The sequence below is a fragment of the Ooceraea biroi genome, chromosome 4 (assembly GCF_003672135.1).
Source record: "Ooceraea biroi isolate clonal line C1 chromosome 4, Obir_v5.4, whole genome shotgun sequence".
NCBI lineage: Eukaryota > Metazoa > Arthropoda > Insecta > Hymenoptera > Formicidae > Ooceraea > Ooceraea biroi.
Window position 1 is genome coordinate 15,909,493 of NC_039509.1, and position 26,780 is coordinate 15,936,272.

Below are 26,780 nucleotides of genomic sequence, written 5' to 3' on the forward strand. Positions count from 1 at the left end.
GTTTCGCTGTCAAAGCGTGTTTCACACGGTGTTTTATAAACGAGGAATCTGAGAGAGATGACGCATCGTAATGCGTTTTTCTGCTGCGACTGTGTATCGATGGAGCATGACTCGCCGCTACGCGCGGCGATTTGGAGCAAAGACGAAAAGGAGAACGTCTCCAGAGGAAGAGAAACATTGGATCCCCGCGGCGCGGTATCTTCTCCAGTCTGGGCCTTAAAAATTGAGTCGATTTAAGGACCCAGGCCGCGAGCGAGATACAACGAAACGCGTATATGCGTGCGATTCTTCAGGAATCTCCCTCATGGGGATGAGAATTCATTTAATACCGGAGAACGAGCGTCGAACCTTTTTGCGCTATTTGCGACCTCTCCTCTTGGTTGTGCGTTTTATTAATCACGCTCCTTTATTATGAGAGAAATCTTACGGTTAACCGCGATACTCGAGGAATATGGAATCGAGAGCCGACATATTGCAGAGGAAATATTTTCCCACAGCGCGTACAACTTTTTCGTTCGTCGGGGGAGTCCGTATTACGACGGATAGTCATTTTTCATCGACCGACGAAACTGCCGCGGGCAAACCTTTTGCGATGGCGAACGAACCATCTATCGTGATACAAGACGCCATTCATTTAACGATAAAAGGAAAAAAGAGAAACGAACGCAATGGAAAGAGCGTAAAAGAATGAAAGAAAAACCTAACCGCGAGAAACGGGGAAGGATAAACTGAGAAAAAAAGAGATCCAAGGGGTTTCGTAATTTTGCTAGACGTCATCGATCTAACCTTCGGGGAAGCCCCTTCGGGGGGGTCCTCGGATTTCTCTCTCGCGGAAGGGGTCTTTAAGTCCTTTCCCGATTTCGAGCCTCTGTCTATTATGCTCTTCTCTCGTTTTCTCATTCCTCACCTGCAACCGAAAACTGCAGGCAACCTTCGGAATCTCGCGAGTGCCGTCAGGGTTCTCAGGGTTTACTTGCGCGAATAAAACGCATCCTATCTACCTGACGTCCGTGGATTATATACCCGCAGGCTAAAAACCGACCGAAAACAACCCTTACCACCGTAATCATCGATCTGTGCGCGATTTCTTATGTAACCGTTCACTTATTCTTTAAAATAATTACTATATTCTTCGATACTGTGCTGTACAAAATCATCAAATTATGAGGGCGCAAAGTTTTAATAAACTGCAAACTGCAAAATGAAGTTAGATCGATCCCACAATTACATTCCCACACGATAAATTGCGAGTTTGATTAGAAGCAGCCAAAGAGATGGATTAGTAATCAAAGTCTATTCGATAGACGATATTACCAACTTTTTTATATTTTCCCCATAGAATAGCTCAGAGCAGATGTACCTGCCAGCAGTCGATTACGCGGCTTTTAGAATCGAGACGTCTCAATTTCACGACTCCGAACCCGACAACACCCGAAAAAAACTTCCCCCGCGGTGTCTCCCTCTTGCTGCTTTTCCCTTGGAGTAATCGCACGTCCCCCGGAATCACCGCCTATCCCGAGCTTGCCGTATCTCTGGACCAATCCGGAAGCCCATCATCCCCCAGTGAGATCTTTCCAAAATCATGAAAGAACGAAAGAAAGTAATCGCAAGGAATCAGTCTCGCCAGAATTCTAGCCGAGATCAGACCCTCGAGATCTTTGGAGATCTATGAGTAGGTAGGTAAAGGGGTCCAAATAACGCGAAGCAATGGCGAACAACGGTATCTTTCATTTCACGCTACAATTTCTCTTTTATTAAACAAAATAATGCACGCCACGGTAACGTCTCTTTGGAGTAATAAAAAATGATATAATTCGGATTAGTAATTATAAATCTGCCGATTCAATCGTTTCCGAGCGATAGCTCGTAATTTTATAACGCTTCTTATCAAGACTTGAGCATTTCTACTGCGCTAAGTTTTCACATTCGTTTAACTCGCGAGACTTATACGAGCCCGTTTTTATTGAAGATATATACGGATTTCGCTCGAGCGCTGCGATTTATTCTGCAATTGCGTTAACGAGTTTTTATCGATTTCGCTCAACTCGCATCGCGTCTGAAGAACGTGCCCGTCGAAATCGACGTCGATAAAAGGCCAAAGTTAACTATTTTATTGATCGCGCGATATTCTGCAGCTCTCGTTAAGTCTCGCGGAGAACCGTGAAGATGCCAATAATGTCGATACATCGAGTCTTTCATTGCTCTCTCTCCCCACTGCTCACTTGGCTCCAATAATACATATTACGCACCTTGGATTTCTCGAGAAAGAACTCGTGCATCGTAGTGTTATCGCCACAAGAAAACGGCTTCGTCATTTATTACGAAACCACTGAGTCTATAAATATGTTAATATTTTACATACTGGAAAATTCTTTCTCAAGTACTTTATAAACATTTTTACAATTTAAGAGACTTTTTTCTCTTTTATTGACGAACGTACATGATTACATTAATCATCGAATGTCGATTATATTATTCTTCAAACTGATCAAAACAGCTTGTTACAATATCTTCTTTAGTATGAGTAGTATACTCACAAGATAAAAACACATGATCTTGGTAACCAAAATTATTTGTGACAACCGACAGAGATGATAATAAATTTTCTCTTGTTTCTCTTGCAGGAAAGTTGAAGGTGAAGGTGGAGAAGGACGCCTCCTCGATGGCCCCTGGCAGTCCACCCACGCCCCCGCACACTCCGCAAAGTCCGCAACGCGCGATTCCACCCCTCGGCAACTTGTCGCAGTCATGTCAAACGTCAAACGCGAATTCGCCGAATCTGCAACAGCAGCAGCCACCGCAACAGCAGCAGCAATCGCAGCAGCAGCATCAGTCACAGGATCAGCAGCATTCTCTACACGCCATGGCCAACTCACCTCTGAGCCAGATACTGGTGCAGAATCCGGCGTTGGCGCAACTGTTGCAGCAGAATCCGGCGATCCTGTCGCAGAATCCGCAGTTGGCTCAGCTGCTGCAGCAGAATCTCCAGGTTCAGATGGGCAGCGTACTCTTTCAGAACGTGAGACGAGAGGAGTCCGACGATTCCAGGGTAAATTTCTTTCCTCGGAAGTCTGCTTTTTTTATTTCAGAACTATGAAATTCGCTATAAAGTCCACGCATTCCGGTCGAAGCTGTAGAAATGAAGCTTGATTTTGTGCGCGCGAGCATGAAACAACGATTTTTATCAAATTGACGAGGATTATAAAAGTCAAAAAATAATTATAGCATACTATATATACTATAGAATTAATGAACAAATGAAAAAATTTGCCGAGTGATTATCGAGGGTATTGAAGAATTGTGTAAGATTGAATTATTGCTGAGTATTGCGCGAAAATTGCGGGACAATCGCGAGCTGTCCAAAAAGAATATGCGGTGACTCATTCGATTCAAGTCGCCGACAGATCGTAAAGTTACCAACGGGAGTCGTATGAGTTTAACTGTGCTAGAATAATTCAGCGCTTCCTAGAATCGTAAGCGACGAACAATCGGCTATGATACGTCGTAATAAAAGTCGATGGAGGCTTCGCCGTCTGGAGATCATTCGCTTGTCGATGCCTCGAGTTTGCTGTTGCTGATCGAGTCGCTGATTCCAAAACTCCGCTGTTACTTTGGATGAATGGAACAACGATAAGATGTCTTAAGTCATATTAAAAAATGTATACATTTTACACGAGCAAGAAAATTATTTAATCCGTTTGTGAAGTTCAGGGTGAAACGAGAAAATGTTATTCATTATGAAAACCGTGTGCGCGGTAGGAGAGTAGATTTTGACAATCCCGGACCCGATGGTATCACGTTATCGTCGTGGCATCGTCAACGGCCCTTCGACTTCGCGGTAGGAACGTCCGTACACGTTGGGTACCAAAGGGGAGACACGAAACGTCGCGCAGACGATCCGGCTATGGGATCGCTGCCGTGGAATCCCATACAGGGAGAATTGAAATTATTCCTCCGATTTTTGTCGTGTCGTTTACATTATTTTCGCCTTTGAATATTAATGGGCATATGCTCTCCGGCGTTATGGCACAAGAAGTAACAACGGCGTATAATACTCGAGTCTTAACGTTATTCTATTGTTTGCAAATCAGCTCTATTGTTTTCTCATATACCTCTATACTCTCCCGCGTACTCTCCTCGCCCCTCTCCTCGTTCGCCCCGCGCTGCCTCTCCTCCTCCTGCACCTTCTTCATCGGCGTGCCCCTCTCTTTCCCTCTTCCTCTCTTTATCGTCATCCTCTCCTTCTTTTATCGTTGGCCTTCCTCTTCTATCTCTCCTCTTCGATTCTCTTCGTCTTCTTCGTCGCGCCACTCTTCTCGTCCCTCCTCTGCCCCATTCCGATCTTTTTCTCTTTCTTCGCTTCGCCCCTCTCGCCCTCCAACCCTTGCGTTTCTCTCCTTCTGTGCCCCGGCGCATACGTCCGCATTATATACATCGCGATGCACATTATTTTCCATTCGTTTTCTCGCGCGCGCGGTCGCGTTTTCTCCCGGCGCGCATTTTTGTCGCGTGCGACAAATACGCCAATTTAAAAAGCCTACGACTCCGAGCCGGCATTACGCTCGGCGCGCGTCCGCCCTTTATCTCGAAGGAAATGTTCTCTGCGAAGGAGGTACGCGGGTGAATTTTTCCAACGGTCTTCTATTCGCGTCAGCCGCAACAATATTATTATGCGCGATACGCCGCAATTCGTAATATTGGGCATGGAAGGCCGGCCGATAATTATGAACGAGGAATATAAATGTTCGATTGCAGATTGCAGAATTGATGGAACGCGATGGTCACGTACGTGAGGCGAGTTCTATTAGATTCGACGGAATTAATCGATTGTTCCGGCGCGCGCTGCGGATCGCGCGGTTGCACGCTTCTTGTTAGGAGTGAAGTTCATAGATCGGGACAAAGAACCTCGCCGGCCGATAGCGAAACGATGCGTCACGAAGCGTAATCGAATATGTTTATATGATATTTATATGCGCGAAGTAATTCGAGAGCTCTGATAAATTTACGCTCTGCGCGTAAACATCCGTCAGGTTTGAATAGCGAGCTCTCTAGCACGCTGCATTTCATTCTTAGGGAACGTGGTCCACCTCTCGAGAATACATTAATCCTTGAAAATAGAATTTTTCACAAAAACGAGAACTTGAACGTCTCAAAGAAGCGACAGGGCTCTCCCTGTCGGCAGGAGGGGAAGAGGTAGACGTACGATGTAGTAACCAGAATTCATAAATTCGACGTCGATCGGATCTCAGCTGAAAGGCTTCGGAAATCGTACAGCACTCGAATAATTTGAACCGCGATGGGGCTTCCGACGAGTCCGCGGGGGCAGTGTCCGCCGTCCTCCGAGTCTCTCGATTTTAATTTTGACCGTTCAATAAGCGAGAGAGGTTGCCGGACAAAGAAGCGATCGCGCGACGCGTCAGGAGAAATTAGTCGCGCAAAATTGAAATCGCGTGAGAGATCCGTCCCCCCGCGGGGTAATTTCATTGCTTGGTAGCAGTAGGGTTAACGAAGGGTATTAAGCTGCCATTACGAGCTAAGCCTTAAGGGCATAACGCGATTAGCTCGCGGAATGGTTGGCATGATAAGTTTACGGAAACATCCCGCGTCTTGCCTTTGCGTGTGGGCGGCGGGGTTCCCCTTTCTCGCATCGCCCCCTTCGCTCACGTACGGCCCTGAGCACGCCGGTGCATTGTACATCGTAATGTATTTCTTTTAGGTACCGCCGACAATAGCGAGCCTGGCGGCGATGAAGGTGGAGGCAGCTGACCCGAAGGTTTCCGGTGAGTTACTATTTCCTCCTGCTGACGGAATTATCGGGATCGTAATTAGATTCGAATCGAGACTGCCGCGTTCAATGACCCCGCACGCGCAAACAAAAGGAAGGTGAAAAAAAGAGAAAGAAAGAGAGCAAGTGGAAAAAGACAGACCCGCGCAACGGTAACGGCGAACGCGCGAAATCATCGGCGCTTGCCGCGACGATCTGGTCGGACCAGCTGATTTGTAATCGACTCTTTAATCGTTGGGCGAGTTCTAACATTAGAACGGAGACAATGTTCTCCAACGGTCTAACGTGCGGCGACGCGCGACCTTTAACGGCATCGGGATAGAAATAATCGGTATGCGTTCGCGTTCGCCAAAAGTCGCGTTCGCGCGCGGATCGTTACGGAAGTAGCCGGATGTGCGACGCAGATTTCGAAGTATCGTTTCAAACAAAAGTCGCAGCCCACGCTATATCGCATGCAAGACCGAGTTGGCTGTTTAACTGGCTGTGGAAAATATTTTTGTCGTTTCTCGGTCTCTTTCTCGCGAAGAATCTCCGAGCGCGGGTTTAATTTGCAAATCCCGAAAGCGGCAATCTCTCTTCCCTTCATCCGACCTCGGCGCAGACCTCTCCGAAACGTCTCTCCCCGAGAATCAATTTCCGTTCCTCTCTTCCGAAGCGGCGGATTTCCCCATGAGAATTAATAATCGGCCGCCACGCGCTGAACAAGCTGGAGAAATCGCATCCAGTGTGGCGGCCGGCCGCGCGGTGAGCCCGCATCTTTGAGTAATTATCGCGCATTCCTGCATGCCACGTGACAAATCTCAGGCCATACGTAAAGCCGGCGGAGTGCCCGTCGGTTCTCTTTCCCGGGGCTTTTATTTGCCCTGATCCTCGGTCCCCGCGAACCCGTGAATCGTGGCGCAACCTGACGAATCGCGGCCGTCCGCCGCTTTCAGCGTTTTGTGTCCGGGGGCTGTTCCCCCTTTATTGGAATATCCGCCCACAGCATTATGGGAATTATCAAGGAAATGGGATGAGTGCCAACGGCTCCCACGAGGGCCTCGAGGGGGGCGGCGGGAGCCGGAGGGAGGGAGGGTGTGCTTCGAACATGGTGATAAAAGAAACCCGGGATTTATCGGTTTCTTCCCGTGTTATTTGGAGATGCGTGTTTCGGGTCCCTTCGCGCGGCCGTAGCTGCGCAATGTAAATATCCGCTTAATTAAAAAGGAGGGAGGAGGGAAACGGTGAGATAAGGTGTGGCTCCTCCAATTAACGCGAGGGAGAAACTATCGTGATGTGGGACCTCGCGGTAAATTCGAAATTAATCGTCTTTATATATATCGCGCGGGGGAGGGGAAAGGAGTCGAAGGAGGAGGAGAAATCTCTGGAATCCGCGTCTGTGCATTGAAACATCGGTCGCGCTGCACGCGATAATAGACGGTGCCTCGCCGTTACATAAACGTGCCGACGTTTCTCTCTGTAAATAGGCGCCATTAAGATCAATCATTTCTCCATGCCGTCGTTTCGCTATTGGCACGCGAACCGTCATTTTCATCGAAAACGCTCGTGATGACTCGCAATCGGCAGTTCGCCGATCGCGATCCCCGTCCCTCGTGGAACCGTGAAAAGATTCCGCGACGGAAATCACGGCGCGCGGGACAAGGAGCGGCATGCCCCGAGGGGAGCGAGGGGGACACGTCGAGTAGAGAAGTCGAGAGAGAGTGGGCGGCCTCCGTTGGATTTTCTCGTCCAGTGACATATTCCCACAATTTCGGATCGGCCAATCAACGTCTCGGCCGGACAATATTAAACGCGTGGTGGGATCCGCAGCGAAATGGAATAAAATAAAATGTGTTGTACGTTGTACATCGTTCTACTAAACGGGGCACCAAAGGAAGGAGAATAAGAGAGAGATATATATATATATAGTCAAAGGGGGAAAGGGAGGAAGGTAGGAGAAAGAGAGCGCGTCGCGGGAGGAAGATAGAAACGTAGATGTGTGCGTACGTGGAAAGAGAAAGAGAAAGAAAACGCCGAGAGAAAGAGACACGGACGAGAGAGGACGGAGAGAGAACGGTAGAGAGAGAGATGCTAGCAATCAAAGCTGATTAAGCCCACAACTGGGGAATCTGTGGGGCCAGTGTCTCACGCCAATCTCGCCCAATCAGCCGGTTGGCCGGGGAGATTTAAAAAATAGAATGCCTACTGTCAATTGTCCCATAATTTAAATAAATCGAATAAATGGACAAAGTGGCCAATTAGAGTAGTTGCTGGTTGCTGCTTTAACGCATTATTCTCTCTTTCTCGCAGTGTCTTCGACTCTCCTCCCGCCCTTTGCCCCCACCTCCCTCCCCTCGCTCCTCCTTCGTTCCTTCCTCCTCCTCCTCCGCCTCCTCATCGTGTCGAAGATGCGTTCCTATTTCCCCTCCTGCTCCCTCTCGCGTGGCCTCCCGATACACGATCGTGTATACCACCCGTCGTCCTTTTAATTCTCCACGTTTGACATCGACGCGCCGCGGCCACCTTGCCTTCGTCGAGGTGCCTTCATTACATCGTGGAGAAGATGACCGTCAACGACGTGCTTGCGGCTCGTAAACGCGCGACGTGCTTGTGCGAAATTGGCAACTCGTGCATTAGGCCGTTAAGCTCCTCGTGGACTCGTTACACTCGTGAACTTTTCACGGAAGCACTGCCACTCTATCATCTCGAAATCGCTACCTCGAACAGTCGTACAGCCTTGCACGACTGCCTACGCAGAGAAATATTTGCATTTTCACATTTTTAATTTTAGCATCGATACCTGGAGTGTCATGAACCATGAATATGCATGGTTCATTTCAAACCTGGCAGCATCATTTCGAGAGTAGTCTTCAACTTTCCTTCGACATGATCTAATGGGTGAATTTATCGAAGTTTGCGTCGCTTTGTTGTTTTCGAGCCAATCTTTTCAGTCACACACCGTTACAGAGTTCCATCTAGCTTGAGAATAAATCATCCAGAACCTGCTACTGTTTTATCGTTGGACGTAAATTTGATGAGCGAGGTACGTCCTCGGAGTAAAAAGGGTCGGAGCGTTTTCGTTTGCTCCGCCACGACGAGCTATCTTGATGAAATGCGGCACCGCTTCGCCCCCGAATTCTACCGCGGCGGACTTTACTAATTACAACAATTTACGACTTTAACAATTATCGCCGCCGTACATGCGCCACGCTTGGCCGCCATCGGTTGCTGCACCTGTTAGACATACGTTTACGGGGAAGCTTAACGGCCTCGCTGATATGTCTGTAGCCATCAATTTCGCGCGAATACAAGAAGAAAAGCGCTTAATTAATCGACGAAAATCGCTCGCCTCGGCAGTTTCGCGTATTACGATATTTTAATTATCTCGTGCGTTTGCGACTGCAAACGCGCGGGCGTATCGGACATGTATAATTAACCCGCAACGAGGCGATTTTAATTCCACAAGAGCGGGATTGTACGGCGGGAATCTATTTTTACCTAATAGGAGGACCCTGGGCGCGCGACTGTGCGATTTAAACAACCTCCCTCAACACACGTCTAATTACACGAAACCGATTCATTACCGCGGTGCCGCGAGTCTCTGCAAGGCGGATAATGTAGGTGTTGTGCACGTAGACGATCGCTCGCGTACCCCTATCTGCACCAAGTTGCCAGTCCAAGCAGGCAGCAGCCGAGAGCGGGCGGGCAAATAACAAATAAAGCATAAACGGGAGCTACGATAAATAACTGGTGCACCGCTCTCCGCATATAGTGCCGGCTGCGGGCCCTCCAGGGCCCTCACTGCACTCTCCCCGCTGACCCTTCGTTCCGTCCGCCGACCTCCGCTCGCCCCCGCTCGCCCCCGCTGTATTACCTGCACAGGATCTCCATGTATGTATGTATGTACATACGTGCCACGATTCAGGCACCGAGAAGTTCAAACCCCGGCGACCTCTCGTTTCCGTTCATAACGTGCATGGACAACCACAGGAAATTAAAGAATCTCTCAACTGCCTTCGTGAGGTACTTTTCGGAAAGCAATTTGGATGATTGTGAAAGCCGCACGCCGCGGCCGGGCCTATTATTATCGTAGGACGCGCGCGTACATCAATATTCATAGGATTGCTGAATCATTTCAAGTGTAGCCATATGCGGTCGCGTATCAGGAATTATTAAATCAGCCCAGATGACGTAAAATCTTGTGAAATTGTTCCTCGGCCTCGGCACAGCTTAGCTTGTATTTTATTGTTACGAAAAACTATACACAAAAATTTGGATACGTAAATGTATTGTATTGATATTACAACATACACACACATTCCCCGATAAGCTCGACATGCTGAATTAAATTCGTCGTTTTTATATGCAGTTTTTATTACAGGAATTTTTCTGTTTGAGAGGAGATGACTCTTTGATTGCACATAATCGACATAGTCCTCGCGTTGATATTTGTTCGCGCTCGAGCACGTGAATTGGATTTTCATTATCCGAGATTAAACGACGCGACTGTGATGACGGACCGTCGATGTTTTGTTGCCGCGTTCATTTCTTGGGCGAGCAACTGTTAGCCTTGAAGAAATACCATTAAAAAGCGATATGTGCGGTGAAAGGGAGCGAGGGACATGAGAGGAAAACGAATTTCACGGTTCATTCGAAACTTTTTAAACGAATTTGCACGCGCCGTCCGCCACGCTCCGAAGGGGTTGAAACTTTGCGAATTAACCGCTAAATAAATATTTGACAGGTAAATTACAGTCTACCTGTGTCGCCCTACTCTTTCTTTTTTCTCCCCCTGAGACGCTTTGCAAAATTATCGGAAAACGTGCACGGTTGCACGATGTTCTTTCGTTCAAAAACGTCCACAATGTTTGCTGTCTGCGACGAGGTTTTTCGATAATAACCATGCTGCGACAATTCCTGGCGCACTCGCGGTAACGTTTGCCCGGTCGGTTTCACCTAGACCCACGCAGAGACAATGGCCAATTTCGTCGACGGGGACGCAAACAATGCTCGCTATAATTCGTGGTCCACTTGCGTTCCCAGACATTCTCGCGAAACGGCCCGTCATTGCCGTCCCGATCGTCGTCTTTCGCCTCGTAAAAACCTGAAGTGCCTTAAAGACGGCGTGTACGAAATTTTATTATTTATATTTGAAATTTATTATCGCCCAAGACCGGCTCGAACGCTGCCAGGCGGCGGCGGTGCCGCTCGTCCTCCCCGTACATCGTCTCCCTCATCCATTTCTCCGACGTTTTCTCGCGTCGGTCCGCCTCGCGGCCCTAATTTATCGTTCTTCAACTTTTTATTAATTTCTTACCTCCCGCGGAATCGCGATCATCGCATTAAAAGGATGTCTCGGCGGTCAGCGTCGGTATACAGACGGAATGCCGTCCCTCATTTTTCGCTCTATCTCGCCGAACCCTTCCACGTCCCTTCGATCCCGGACCGTCGCCGATTCCACCTTTCTTCGTTCTTTCTCTTCCGTTCTGTGCCATTTACGTGGTCTCGATGCTATCGGCGCACAGAAGAAAGACATTTTTCCGCAAACAGTCGTGCTGCCCTCGCTTGCGCAAAAAGGGCGTGATGTCACGGAATATTTAATCATCGCCGCTGTAGGGTCGAGAGGATTACCGAAACGGTATTGATTATTTATTAACAGTGAGAGTTTCAAAGTGATTACAGTTGAAGTATACTTGAACTGCTCTTAAATAAACGGCAAACTAAAAACTCTGATTTGTAATTATATATTATCTTCGAATGTTTCACACGCAAGCGCAATTATCTGAGAAGATTGTTTGCGAGCCATAGTACTAATTTAACACGTTCGAAATTCGTGTCGCTCGCTAACGAGGTTTACGCTAACGTCACGCGAGACAGTCAACGGGCCAATCAACCATCGCCAAGAGAAGTATTAATATCGGCCATTCTTTTTGCCGATCCCGGAATTCCAGGGACGTCTTCTTCTTCCCCGCCGGCCGTTTCCCCGTTCGGGATTCGATGGGATCCGGCGAACTTAGCGCGCGGGAAAAAAGGGCCTCGGCTAATTAATAGAGCGGGCTGCGGGCCCCGGAGGGACCGGGGCGCGCTTAGGATCCACGAGAAAAATAAAACGCGCTCGGCGGAGTAAATTAACGGAGAGCGGGGAGGGGCCGGGCTGCCGCGAGCTAATTAATAGAGCGAGGATACGAGCAGTGGTGAAGGCCTCCGAGAAAGATTCTCGAATCCCCGCTCGTTTGCGCTCTTTTTTGCACGAGGAATAATCGCGAGGATCACAGTCCACGGCAAAGGTCCCGCTCATCACCTCGCGCGACGTGTCATTTACCTCATTACGGGAAATATGCCGAGAGTTTTATGCAAATTTCTAATCCCGTCGTTCTCGCCGCCGCCGGCTCGGGCCGGCGTTTGTTAATTACAGTGTGACCCGTCTTAATTAAATGCAATTCAAAGGTTCACGCGCCTTGTACCTGATTGCGTGCAATCTCGGCGGGATGAAGGGGGACTAGAGCGGTCGGCGTTAAAAATGGCTGCTTCAAAAAGGGAATTGCGAAACGGACGAAACGAGCGTCGCGATGTTGGCCGCGCGATTGGCCCCGATCGATTTGTATCGGGAAACAACTATTGGCAATCGCATGCCGTCCTCGAAACTCAGGAATCCATCGTTGCTCGATCGGACAGTGGTCCCCTCTGTCTCCTCTATCACCCTGCTGCCATCGCACCACGTCCTCGTTTTTTCTTGGCTGTCGTTTCGCGATTTTTCGGTCGCCAAGAACACGTCTATATTCTCATAACGACTATATCGAATTATCCGTACGAGATTAGAATTCAAAGGAACACGAGCTGATCCAATTAGGTCCATCCAATGCGCAACGCGTGTCACGCGAGAATCCCCAGCGCTGCACAACAGTAATAATGAAACTTCACCATCCCGACTAGAAATTTATCCAGTGGTCCTGATCAGGTTGACCTTATTTTATTATCAGGTCCTGATAAGGTAAATTCATCAGGACCTGATCAGTCATGTAACGCAGCACAATAGTTAGGTCCTTATCTGGATATCCTCATCAGGTTTATATCGGGTTGAATTATTAAATCCTTACTACCCAGACAGCACCAAGTCGTCTAAAGGATTACTAAACTTGATATTTTCGGTGAGTGTAAGAGTCCTTAGAACATATACTACTAGTATATGTTCTAAGTAAGAGTCCAAAAGAAGAGAAGAAAAGAGTATTGGATCGGTTTTCCAGATGGTTATTTGTAAGGTGCTAACCAAATGTTTCTTGCGAGAACGTCACGCCTGACCTGGCCATCTATCGGTCGCTTGGTGAATCAGAGGCGGAAAACACACACTTGTGTTGATTTTTGTCTCTTATTGTTCCATAATCGAATACATCGAAAGGTATATGATATAAAAATAATTACTACTCGCAAATTAAGTAGAAATTACTATTCTTTCTACATTAAGTATATAACGTACATTATAATATGATAAACTACGTATGGTCCGATGTAGGACCGGATGTGGGAAACCTTTGCCTCTAAATTTTTAAAAATATCAGGATGAAGGAATAAGATCCTTAGTAGGTCTAATAATGTAAACCTCAACAAAATTTGTACTTTGAAATATCAGGCATAACGTAAGAAGGTCCTAATATGTTCCTTATTATTTTAACCCTAAAAAGGTCATACATATTTGAACCCGATGAGGATATTCTTAGGTATACCTTATTCAGGATTACCTTACGCCAACCACGTCAGGTCCTTATAACATATTAGGTAAACCTGACAACATTTCTAGTCGGGATGAAATAACACAAGGAACGCACGTCTATCGATCACGAAGAGACGGTTTACGAAACTATCGAAGTCGAGTCCTAACACTACGAGCTCGAACGGAGCGCACAGTTTACGGCTATAAATCTCGGGAACAGAACGCTTTTCCCTCCAACGCTACCCCAGTTAAGCGTTGTCGATCGGTCTGCGAAGCCCTTCACCGCGTTTGCCGCGAAATGAAGACATCGCCGACGGATGACTCTTAATCATCGCCGACGAGTTCGAAAGTGGACTCGCGCCGAGAAAATTACACGGTGTGTCCCTCGGGTCCGATCGTTGATCAATCACTCGTCCGAGAACGAGACGACGGCAGCTCGTCAGCGCCCTCGACAACACACTCGCGCTTTTTCTACTGCGTCTTCTGCCTCGACCGCAGTCGAATCGCGCAAATTGCCGCCTGGAACCGGTATAATTTCGATTAGTTGAAATTGTGGACGGCGCAGCGAAATGGTGTACTTCGAGTCAATTGTCACGTCGTTACGAGTAAATGTGGATATTTCGTGTGACATCGAGATTGGGATTTATTGAGGGAACGTACGTGCACGTTTGGCTTGTCTGCTCTCTAGCGCGAATCTTGCTTTTCTGCCCGTTATTTTCCGCGACCACGTTTGTTTGGTTCTTGTCCTCGTTTTCCCCGGGAACAAGCCGGGCAAAGCTTATCTGATTGGACCCGGGAATTGCTCTTGCCGAGATTTTTAGATCATCTCCGTGTCTTCTTCCGCTCCTTGTATCTCGCGCTTGCGCTCGAAAAAAGGGTCTCCCGAAATATACGGAATATCCGCGGGCGCATCGCCGCTCGGCATCCGGTTGACTATTTCGAGAATATAATCACGAAACGAAGCGGCCGGCGCGCTTTGCAGGCGAGAGGGGCGCACCGCGGGGAACGCGAAAGAAGAGGGTAGACGAAAAAGAGATTGAAAGGAACGCGCCTCTCCTCCCGGCGAAGGGAAGCAGAGGCAACTCTTCGCTTCGCAAGAACGTTTCGCGTTTCCACCGTTCTGCGTTCTGTCGCCGCGTGCTTCGCTCGTCGTCGCCGGAGTCCCGGCTCGTAATGGGCCGTACCGGGTTCGTTATACACGGGTGAAACATTACGGTCGGCATGTCCGCGATTAATTCCTCCCGTTTTCAACGTCCGTCCGTTTGCACCGATCACAAATGGACGAGAACTTACGGGGCCACGGTGCATGTCCGAAATCGCGCGCGCCGTGATTACGTCGATCGGAGTCGGTTTCCGCGTTCCGCCTGTCCGACGCTCCTATTTTTTCCCTCATCGCACATCGAAGGTTGCGCTTGCATTCAATGAAGTATCTGACATTCGTTTCGTCGGACACCGGAAGCGATTGTTGCACAATCGAGGAACGGGCAAGCCAACTCTGACTCTTTCAACGCTTCCTACGTGCTGCTTTTCCGTTCTTCCGCGAATCGCGATCTTGTGATCTGCCTGCTTTTCCTCTGAGAAAACGGAGAAAACCGCAGGCCGCCGGTCACGGGCTCGTCGTTAATAAATAGACCTCTTCTCCTCCCTCGTGTCTCGCACGCCGCGCTCATCGTCGTAACTCGCTCTCGGTGAGCTCGTTGCCTCTTCGGCGTTTCAGTAATTCGAGTTAGCTCTTCGACTCTCTTCCTTCTCCGTCGCCCCCCTCCGCCGCTGGTCCGTCTGTTATTTCGCGCTTGACGCGAAAAGCAAGAAAAAGGAGGACTGCCGGCGTCCGTGCGGGTACCGACGATGGAAACGACCGGGAGAGAGAGGAGCGTATGGGGAAGAGAGAAAGAGGGAGAGGGAGAAAGAAGAGGAAGAGAGAGAGGATCGAAAAGGGTCGAGACCAAGACCACGAAGTCGCCGATTGTTTTAGCGCTAGGCCAAACTAAAACGGCCGGGGAGGCCGCGAAGGGTCAGGGCCGTGTGTGTATGTGTGTGTGCGTGTGCGTGAAAGGGGTCGAATGTACAGAGATGAATTTTTCATATGACGAGTTGCCGCTCATTCGTCATGATCAAACGGCGCAAATCAATCTGTTTATTTCCGGTTAAAATTCTGATGAAGCATATTATTATAAAAGGTACTTTTACTGCTGCATAATGTTTATAATTTTCTACAAGAAATAAAGCTATAAAAAAATTTTCTATAAGAAATAAAATTCAACTCGTTATTGTTCAGCATTATTGACAAATTAGGATGTACTTGGAGAGTATATTGTCTTTTGTATGTAGTTCTCTTTCTCATTAAGAATTTGTTCCGTTGCTCGAAACCATCGGCAGCTGATCAATGCGGCCCTGGCTGCGAATTTTCCATTGCAAGACGATCATAGGAAAACGTACGTGCCTGTTTTTCTCTCGCGCGCCTCGCACCTCTTTCTTTGCCTGTCGCGTGACGAGGCGGAGACGACAGGCGACGCGTGCCAAATCATGCGAGCGGAATCAGAGAAATTTAAAAAATATTCTAAATTTAATTACCCCACCATCGACGACCCTCGGTCTTTCGAAATCGAGCGGGCTGCCAATGCTCGTGTTGAAAAATAGCCGATCGACGAACCGCTCATCGAAACGTAGATTGAAGGCTGGTGCTTCTGGCGGAAAAACTTTATTATATATAATGTATATGTATATCAGCGCGAATCGTTAATTTAATTATATGTCAAATTACACATGATCGAATAACTATAAATCCTGCTTCAAATAACTAGATACTGCATTTTCCTTGCGCAAGATATATTTCAATTCCCATTCGTTGTTGAACGACACAATTTTGAGGCGGACATTATATAAGACCGCAAGTAAATTGCTCCACATTTCACGCAAACAAAAAGAAGAGAACAGCAAGAAGAGATCTCACAATTCTTCGTGAGCAAGTCTCGGGCGTCGATGGAAAATAGTGGCGCGCTTAATAGTAGCTCGCGCTCGTTACGCGCTCGTCTAACCGCCTTGTTAAGCTAACAGTCGTATAACCGCGCCCGGAGAATATTCAACGTTATTGGATACGCGATCTCGTAAATCACAAAGTGCCGTCTGGTACTTTGTAAAACTTCGAAATGCTTCATACCGGCGCGGATAAGAGAAAAATCGACTCGCGCTCGCTCGCTCGCTCATCAAAGATGCCTTTGCAACGGCGCACGTGTGGGGCTGCATGATGCACGTAGACCGGACTCTCGTTGTGCCAGTTTGTCGTAAATTTCCGTTAACGAGCTGCCCGCACCAAGTCGTGGCTCCGGCGCGCTTTTCTCAGGCGGGCCGGGACGCGGGGACAGACAAAAAACCATCCCGCCAGAGAAATATGAAACTGAGAACCCGTTGCGCGCGCTCGTAATTTCCCTCGCGGAAATGAAATTGTTTATTGGCGGGCCATTATTAACGCGGACAGATAACCGACCACCGTTGCCACCGTGATCGACGTCGCTGGCACCGGCGCGGCGCGCGTGTAATGCAGCTTCCGTTTATTGCACGGTGCGTATGCACGCTTAGAACTTGAAATTCGAAGGAGATGAAGACGGATGGATGCAGCCGTCGCGGTCATTTCGCTGATCGCCGTCCAGCGCCCGGCGAAGTCGAAGTGAAAGGAGGACTTAATTCTCTAGAAAGCTAACACGAAACGATTAACGCTAATCTGGTCTTACGCGCCGCGGTACCAGAAGATTGCATGATCAACAGGCGGAACAAATACTGCGCGATATTACGTTGATCATTAGCAGAGTTGATGTGAACTTTATTAATGCGACAGTTATAAATATAATATCAATACGCGCGAATGGTCATTGGACGTTTGCGGTCCCACGAAAGCTGCTCAGTATCGCCGGTTCAGGTTTTAATGCACGAGGTGGTAAACTGATAATTTCGTACGAGGAAGTCATCGTTATATATCATAATGATTTTTGGTGCTGACATTTTTACAGCTGCGACGATAAATCGCTTCTCTTTAACTCTGTTTGTCCATCAACAATGGCAATCGGGTTTCCCGACGTTTCATCGCGTTCACCACTATCAATAAATTTCTCCGATGTTGATCCCCTTGATTTTATTTCGTCATCGTCACCCGGAGCTGCCCCCCGCGCCGGAAAATTTGCTGAATGAAGATCTATCGCGGCGAGTGGGGGAGATCCTCTTTCTCTCTTGATCACGGGAATCGAATTTCTTGTTTTGACAGCGGATCGCCGATCCGTGGCGAGCTGTGTTTTGTACGGCTCGCCGAAAAGTTTTCGAAAGTCGAACAAAGAGGAGCGAGAAAGAGGATCGCGAGGAATAGGCCGGCACGGCAGTTCCCCTTCCGGCTATTTGAATTCGTAGAAAGGGTTCGATTCTGTTTATTTTTTAGGGGTGCCCGTGGAGGGGGTGAAACTGTGTGCGTGCGAGGGGGTAGATTGCGCGCGCGCGCGCGCTTATATCAGACCTAATGTTACACACGGCGTTTTTCCCCTCGTAAAAACTTTGCGCGTCCTGCATAAGTGAGTGCACGAGGGGGTGCGTTTAGTGTAAAACCAGCGAGGGGGTGGGGAAAGTGGGGGGCTCGGAGATGGCGATTCTGCATGCGAAGAAAGAGTACTAAATGCCGGGTACAACCTCGATCGAATCGTGTTTTCGATATCGGGACGAAAACGTCATATAATACATCATAAACGTCATTATAAAATTCTCGTTTCTATTATCAATTCGTCGCGCGTTTAGTTATCTAGATAACTACATATGCATACATACACGCACAATCAAATCGGAGCATTCTGTCAGATTTGTCCGCACGCAATCAAACAATTAAAAACGGCGAAGTCCGTGACAAAGAATAAATGAAAATAGCTGTGTAACTCTGAGTAAAAACAAATGGAAATAATAAAATAGTAATAAATAAAGTAGAAAATATGCTTCTGCATTAAGTTTCGATACTGTTACTATCAGCATCGGTTTTAAATACTAGTGAAGAGTGCGATGGCAAATTCCCTTAATAGCGTGCTAAAATAAGCAAAATATTACCACGTTTCGCGATATTATTTTACAGTAATAACGCAACGGGAATTTATTTATACGCTCGACTTAAAAACTGTACCGGAATATTTGGCGCGGCAGCGTCCCCTCGTTAAATTTAACACGCCCGTCATAAGTAAGGGCGCAGAGGGTTCGCGACGTTCTAAAAAGGAAGGGGTTGCACGAGGGGTTCGTGGGGCCAAGGAGGGGAGGGGAGCGAAAGGAGAAAGAGGGTAAGAGGGTGTATTAAGTAGTACGCGTGTAATACTGCCCCGAAAAAATCTATACGCGACAGCGTCCGGCGGGACGAGGGCGAGCCGGATTAAAGAAAGAGAGACTATTGAACCCCCTGTTCATTTACTGTGGGTAAAGCGATACCCGTGCCGCGATATTAACAAACGCGCCCTCCCGAAGCGAAAACGAAGGAGAGCCAGATCAGCGCTACGTCTTAAAATCGTTTTAAAATCCGCGATTCATTCATTTTTTCCGATATGAAAATTTCGAACGGATGTTTGAGAGAAATCTCTCGAAATTAATTGTCTCCGTGATTTCGAAAGAAGAAGCTAACGGAAAACGATTATGTTAGAATCGATCGCAATGTTGTCGCCTGCACGCTGCGAATCCCAAGACGGCATCATCCACGTTGATGCTCGCGTCTGGAAGCATCTGTTTAACGCACGGTTTCTCGACAGGAAAGACACGTGTACTCGTTTCTTAAAGCCGTTACGTTGAGATCGCCGTGTTACGTAAGCTAACTGCGCTGACGTTGATTGTATAGAAGAAGGTATTATACATTAGACACATGCGCAGCGAAGGGGAAACAATGGAGCAACACAATAAGAGAGAGATCGGACCTTTCGAAATTATTAGCATGAAAATCTCAGAGAATTTTATATCTCGAAGTATTTTTTACCGGCTTTCATGCATTCCGCAAGACATAATTAACAACTCCTGATCTAGAGAAAGAGATGAAAGTGAAGGACGTGTTTCCTCCTGTGGAGAACGATGGTTTCTTCTCGCAGAAAGAGCAAAAGGAGAGAAAAACCATCACAGACGGAATTAATGTCATAATCAATCGCGATTAAGCGGCGGGCGAAGTCGAGGTGGAGAAGAGAGACACAGACGCCGGCTGTGAGGCTGTCCTTTCTTTCCCTCCACTGGTCGTCACCTCGCGCTACCTCCCCCGGTAAAGAGGGCGCACTAATTATAATGAACCCGTTCGCCACGAATGAGAGAACAGCCATAACGACGTTTATTCTCGTCCCGAATGATTCTACGACCCATGGCGAACAGCCGCGTCGGGCAATAAGTCGGGAAGATGGGGCCTCCAGAAGAAACGCGACGGCGTCACGCCAATGAGGAAGGTGCGAAGCGGGTGACGGGCAATCCCTTTGTGGTGCCAATTATTCCGGAAACCTATCTTGAATTAAGCTTTGTCGCGACCCTCCCTCCCGGTCACCATCCCCGCTTGCTCAGAGTCTAATAAACTGATTGAAGTCTCGCAATGACTTGCTGCCGGAGAATTGCCGGCAAGTTGCGGAAGATGGAAGTCTGTAAAATCTATTAGGGGTGTGATTTAGTTTTGAGGGTTTTTTTTTTGCTCAAAAACGCATGTATTTAAATATGATAATGAATGAATACCTTAATCAAAATATTTTCCTTCGTTTTCTATAACTTTTTCCCATCTTTCTGGCAAGAGATCGATTCCACCACGATAAAATGACTCTTCTTTTGAGTTCATCCATTCGTCGACGAATTTTCGCACTTCTTCCAAATTATGAAAGTGCGTATCCTCTAAAGCGTGTTGCATCGACCGGAACAAATAATAATCGCATGGAGCAATGTCCGGAGAATACGCGGGGTGCGGTAAGACTTGCCATTCAAGCTCTAATAGTGTTTGTTTCACTGATAACGCAACGTCAGGTCGAGCGTTGTCACGAAGAAGAATCACTTTCCGTCGTTTACTCGCAATTGGTGGTCGTTTTTGGTCCAATGCTTGCTTCAACTTGTACAATTGGTGTCGATAACGATCAGCCGTGACAGTCTCATGCGGATTTAACAGCTCATAGTACACTATCCCACCAAATACAGAGCATTACTTTTGAACCGTGAATATTGCGTCTCGGAGTGGATGTTGATGGTTCGCCTGGATCCACCCATGATTTTCTGCGTTGGGATTATCAAAATAGATCCACTTTTCATTCCCAGTAACAATCCGAGACAAAAGACTCTTCTTTTTTTGCCTGGCGATCAACGAAATGCAAATGTTCAACCGGTTCGCAATGGCACTTTCCGATAATTGATGTCGAACCCATTTCCCTTCTTTCTGAATTTTTCCCATTTCATGTAAATGTTTGGTAACTGTTGTACGATCAACATTTAATGCTCTGGCAAGTTCTGAAGTGGATCGTGTTGGATTTTCGTGCAATAATGCTTGCAAATCTGCATTTTCAAGCTTTCTTGGTTGTCCCGAGCGTTCTTTGTCCTTCACATCAGTATCACCACTTTTAAAGCGTCTAAACCAGTATTCACACGTCTTAATTGATGGGGCAGAATCACCATAAGTTTCCACAAGAATTCTATAACCCTCAGTCGCAGTTTTCTTTTGATTAAAAAACAAAAGCAACGCATGTCGAAAATGCTAAAGAGCTTTCGGAAGTTGCATTTTTACGATGATATAAACACGACTGTTATTGCATCTATTGCTGTAATGCTACTAAATGTCATGGATAATGTCAACACTGTAAGAAACAACAGTTATCGGAAACAGCTATTGGAACAAACTGACACTACAGCCATCTGTTGCAAAACCCTCAAAACTAAATCACACTCCTAATAAGTTTCATCGGCCGAAAATTTGTGGAGGTACTTTTCTTGCGTTTTGAACTTTCGATTCATTAAATAAAAAAGAGAAATGATAACAAAATCAGACCTTTCCTCCATGGAATTTATACGACGTGCATTCATCATCCTTACCGTGCAATTCCGTATAATAACGTTTATACCGGTATCCAACAATTATTGCCCCGAGAAACGTGGCGTGCAACGCAAAAAGAGGGAAAAAAAGAAGAAGCGCCACGAGGAGAGTACGCAGTCAAGGGATAAAGAAGAGCGCGATAGACGAAGCGGGTGACAGGAGGAAGCACACAGGCTACGCAGAAAGGAGGAAGGTGCTAAATGGATGGTAGCGGGACAGGAGAATAGCGACCATAACGTAATTTTGACAGAAATAACGCCGCCGCGCTCGCTGAGAGACAATAAGTTCGCGACACTCCTCGCGGATCTCAGAATAGTTTAGTGTCGGTCGTTCTTCCTCTCTCCGTTTGCCCTGTCCTTTTCTTCCCCGGTGCCGGTCGCTCTCCGCCCTCCGTTCCCCTTATCCCGTATTCTCCCTTTGTTTTATTCTCCGAGTCACCGTTGATGCTGGCGCCGACGTGTTTCTGGCTCGCGTTCGGATGGATGCTGGATATCCATCATTTGCGATGGTCGTTGCTCGATTTTTATTACTGCAAATGTGATCGACACTTTTCAGTTACCGAATGAATTAACATTGAACCGTATAAAAAATATATTCTGTATATATTAATGATATAATGTGCTCGAACATCTCACAATATCTCCGACTTATTCTGATTGTATAATTTTATTATTTCTTATTATTTTGTTTGTAAAATTGCGAGCGTTTTAGCAGTGAGCGTCATACACTAGAGACAGAACGAAGATAAGGAAATTAGTCTTTGTTCTCTGCCATGCGCAGAAACGTTCCCAATCGACATCGAGTACCCTAACGTTGATTCTGGGTCATTAAATCGCATCTGGTCGGCGGTTCCATACGCGAAGCCATTTTTCCGGAAACAATGTCGCGACGAGGACCATCGAGGAAGGGTTGTGAGTCTAATCGAGGGTATAGAGGAGGGAGAAAAAGCGACGCAGAGAACGGGAGGAGAGTACGACCGTACTTCTCCTGTGCCTGTGTTCACGTATATATATATTTTTTTTCTTTTTTTCACCGGTATTTAGAACCTCTCGAGAAGAAAAAGCGTTGAAATGGGGGTTGCCGCGACTAAGACGACGAATTGGCGGGCGCAGCGGGTACTCCACGCATTATCCAAACACGCAGTTTCGTTGGTTACGTTAACCCCTCCGAAGCGCGCGCGCAACGTGTGTGTAAGCGCACGTGTAAGTACATACGGAGAGCGAGACAGCGAGAGACCGGCACACGTGAGCGCGCGATGGATGGCAGCAGCCGTTTTCGGCGTGGTACCTCGATGGCTCATATAAAGGGTTACTCGCTCGGCCCACGGATTAAATGATAAAAAAGGAGAGCCCCGGCGACCCTGAAATACGGGGTCTTTTCAGGTTCGGGTCTTTTTGAAAATTTTAAACTCCCTCCCCCCCAACGTCTCTCGGCCCGTAGCCTCGCTTCCATCTCTCGAGCGCGCGGAATCGGCTTCCACTCCCCACTCCCTCCGAGCAGCTTTAAGAACTCCACGTATAAAAGGGTTCGAGCTGAAAGCCGCTGGATGCGAAGAGGGAGGGAGCCCCCGGCTCTACGTGTCGTCCTGGGGGTTTCACATATTTTTTAAGATTTGCCCTTTAAGCCCCGTCACGTCGCGCGTACCCTCCATTCGGTGCCACTGGTTACAGCGCGGCCGCGTGGGTGGTATTGCCGCTTCTCTTCGTGCGCTGAGAAAAGGAGAGAGACGGAGAGAGTTTTTTATCGTCTTTTGCAATATACAATTAGCGTAATGAGACAGAGATACGTTTTGGATACGAGTTGGATCTCGAGGCATTAAAATACTGCCCCAAATCAATCGCTTCCACAATTGCACTGTCAGGCTCGAGGCAAATCAGGGAACATGATGTGGCACGCACCACGTCGAGATCCGGTATTTCTATCCGACAATGAGCGACAATATTCGTCACTCTGTGCCGAGGCTGTGCAATCTGAATGGTTTTCTTTTTCGAGCTGCGTTTCAAGGCCGCGGTGTGTTTCACTTACGTGCCATCACGATTTTGGCACGCTTCCCCGTTCGCATAATTAGGCGTCGACGAAAGGTTCGGCATTCCTGGATACGGATACGGAGGTGTAGAGTCGCCGGAAAGCCGCGTGCGAGCCATATTCTGCTGAGAGAAAACGAAAGAGACAGAGACGAGCGCTCTCGGCCTGTTTAATATCCGCGATTAAATACAGCGACGCGCACGTATATGGACCTTGGGTCGAGGAGAACCCACTGCTACTCGATTACGCACTTGAAGCTTCGACCCGGCAAACAACGCGGCGCGGCACAGCTAACGTGGATTATAAATTTGTGCAAACAATAATCTCCCGCGGCGCAGAAGCCGAAGATGATGCCTCTAACGAGCGAAATCGCGCGCGAGTGCGCGTATATGTACGCGGCGCGTCGGGAAAGACGTGCAGCTGCGTTGCGTAATTACCCTGCCAAAGGATAAATTAATTCGCCGTAACCGAATGTTACGCAACCGCGCGTAACCGGGAGCACATCCGGCGACACACTGACGCTCATTATTAAATCCGCCGGCGGGAGAATGATCTCGCCGGCGAAGCGATCTGATTCGAATCAGTCGAGTGACCCTTAGTTTTGCGTAAAACTAACGAAAGACATAAAGGATTCGTGGATACGGTCTACGCCGCGCGGTTATAACGCGGGAGAATAATGCGCGTCGAATTCTCTCCCTCGCGCTTCCTTTTTCCCTCTCGCAACCTCCGCCCGTCTTTCTTCGCTTCCTCTCTTTCTTTCTCGGTGCTCCTTTTCCTCTTCTTAGCTCTCCTCTTTCTCTGCGGACCAAACCCTTTCTCTTTTTGTGCTCAGACGCGCATACGCTCTTGCAGAAACGCACGGGCGGCCAACGTACGCGCGTTCCCTCCGCTCCTGACGGCACATATACCACCACGCGGGGCGAGCGGGGAGTCCCCCGCAAGAGAGCCTCGAGAAATATTCGACAATTTTTAAACTCGTTCCTGAACGGGCATTCAAACGCGCGCACAGCTCGACAAGTAGGAATTTCTGAGAAGCGACCGCGTCCTGGTAGGGCGTACCGAATGCGGGATGCTACGGGGGTTGAAGTACCCAGGCTCAGAGTGTGGTTAACGTATCGCGCGAATTCGCTCTGCGACTGGCAAGGCTCCTCCTTGTCTCGCCGATCCACGAGGTGCGATCGCCACAACCTCCTTTCCCATTTGCCGACGTAATCTAATTATTGTCCGGTTGTCGACACACGTTACGGCTCACGCTATCCGATTTTTTGGGGATCCGAGTGTTTTCGCTGCAAAGTAGGAAGACGGAAACGCTGATGTCGCTGCGCGCGAAAGACGACATTCCGTGGATTTGCGGCGTACCACGACACACGCGCGGATAATAATAAAGTTTAAATACGTTCCGGCAAGAAATGCAAATGCGATCGCTTGAGAGCGCTTTAACTGTAGAATCGTTCGTTTAAGCAAAAAAAGGGGAACGGCGCGCGGTGTGTGCGCCCAGTTCGTTTCCATCTCTCGTGTGCGCATTACCTCGGGAGATAATTATCGCGAGCGAGGATTGGTCAACCGAATTGCGTCTCGCGCTCAATATTTTCTTGCGTGCCGCGGCCGTCTCGAGCCTTTTAGGAGAGCCATGAACGCGCTCGCGCGCCGAGCCGAACGCTTACGCGCCTCCGCTTCGCCCGCGGCCACGCCGCGGCTTTTTGCATACGCGCGTATTGCGATCGGCCCGATAGTTTTTTACTCCGACCGTTCTTTCTTCTCCCGCATCCTCCCCGCCCTCCTCCCCGTTTTTTTCTTAGCCCTCTCTTTTATTTCGCGGCGCGCCCGCCGGGACAACCAGTTTTCGGACGCGCAGGAGAGTGCCGTAGGTCGACGAACGGTGAGCGCTCGTAACTCTCGGTATGTGTATCAGAAGTCATTCTGGTATGCATCTCCTCTGGTGACGGGAGCGTGAACCGCACGCTCGACGATCCGCGAGTGAGGGGGGACACGCGGTCGGTAAAGCGAGACGGTTGCCTTTGGACGGACGTGTACCGGCGACCGGCGTATCGACCTCGTGTCCGTCTGATTCATTCTCCCGCTTTCGCGTCTTTCGCATCAGGCGGCGTCCCCTGCATTCTAAGGCACATTCATCGAGATGATCTATCGATCCTTATGAATCTGAAACTCGATAAATTTTTTAAATACTCTCAGCGCCTCAAAATAATTTTGATATTTACGTGCATCGAGAATTTAGATTTGCATAATAATGTTTTCATTTTGAATTTCAATTGCGCTAATAGTCTCTGTTAATTAATATTCCGTTTCGTATTATTTCATTTTATCGTTTATTTATCTCAGTTTTTTTAAATGTATTATATAATTATACAATTTATACAATTTTCATGAATTTAACAATCTCTTGCTCGGCAGTTGCAGTTAAGAAATAAAAAAATCTCTCTTGTTGCAGCTTTGCTCAGGCAGAGTATGTCCCCGGTAGCGGACTCTTTGATGGGTGGTTCCAAGTCGGTGTCCCAGCCGATCATCGATTACTCCCGATACGTGAGGCGATACACATCCGGTCAAGAATGCGGTAGTACGTACTGCAAAGAGCTCGGCTGCAGGGAGCACTTCCACTGTCTAGACTGCAGCGGCAGGGTATTCGTGAAGAAGGAGGAGATGATCAGGCACTTCAAGTGGCACAAGAAGAGAGACGAGTCCTTGCAGCATGGCTTCATGAGATACTCGCCGACGGACGACTGTTCGGAAAAGCATCCCGGCCGGGCGTGTCCGCACAACAGAAAGCAAACTCACTACCACTGCATTCACGAGAATTGCGACAAGGTGTACATCTCGACGTCGGACGTGCAGATGCACGCGAATTACCATCGTAAGGACTCAGCCATCATACAGGAGGGCTTCCAGCGATTTCGAGCCACTGAGAGTTGCGCGACCGATCATTGTACATTTGCCGGCCAGCGAACTACGCACTTTCACTGTCGACGATCCGGCTGTCGGTTCACGTTCAAAAATAAGGCCGATATGGGTAAGGAATGGCGATTAACGCCCGCGTGATTAATGTTCCGTTCGCGCTCTAGGTCGAAACTGTCGTCAATCAGAAACCTTTCGCCGGAAACTTGACACGTTAAACGTCAGACTTAATTTTTTTCTGCTGAGAAGCGATCCGATAAATTTTCGCTTAACGTATTTCATTATGTTGTCCTCGTTTCAGGCCGCTGCGAGATCTGATCGACTGGTTT

At 48.1% G+C, this 26,780-nt stretch overlaps 1 protein-coding gene across 2 annotated transcripts in view; it reads left to right on the forward strand.

Annotated features, from left to right (window-relative positions):
• Positions 1–26,780, forward strand: part of LOC105284744 (zinc finger protein castor homolog 1) — a 79,305-nt gene that overhangs the window by 43,966 nt on the left and 8,559 nt on the right. For both annotated transcript variants that reach the window (XM_011348495.3, XM_011348486.3), the window contains exons 5-7: positions 2,625–3,049; positions 5,717–5,780; positions 25,991–26,566. In XM_011348495.3, the coding sequence (XP_011346797.1) occupies positions 2,625–3,049; positions 5,717–5,780; positions 25,991–26,566 (1,065 nt within the window). The remainder of the gene's footprint in view (positions 1–2,624; positions 3,050–5,716; positions 5,781–25,990; positions 26,567–26,780) is intronic.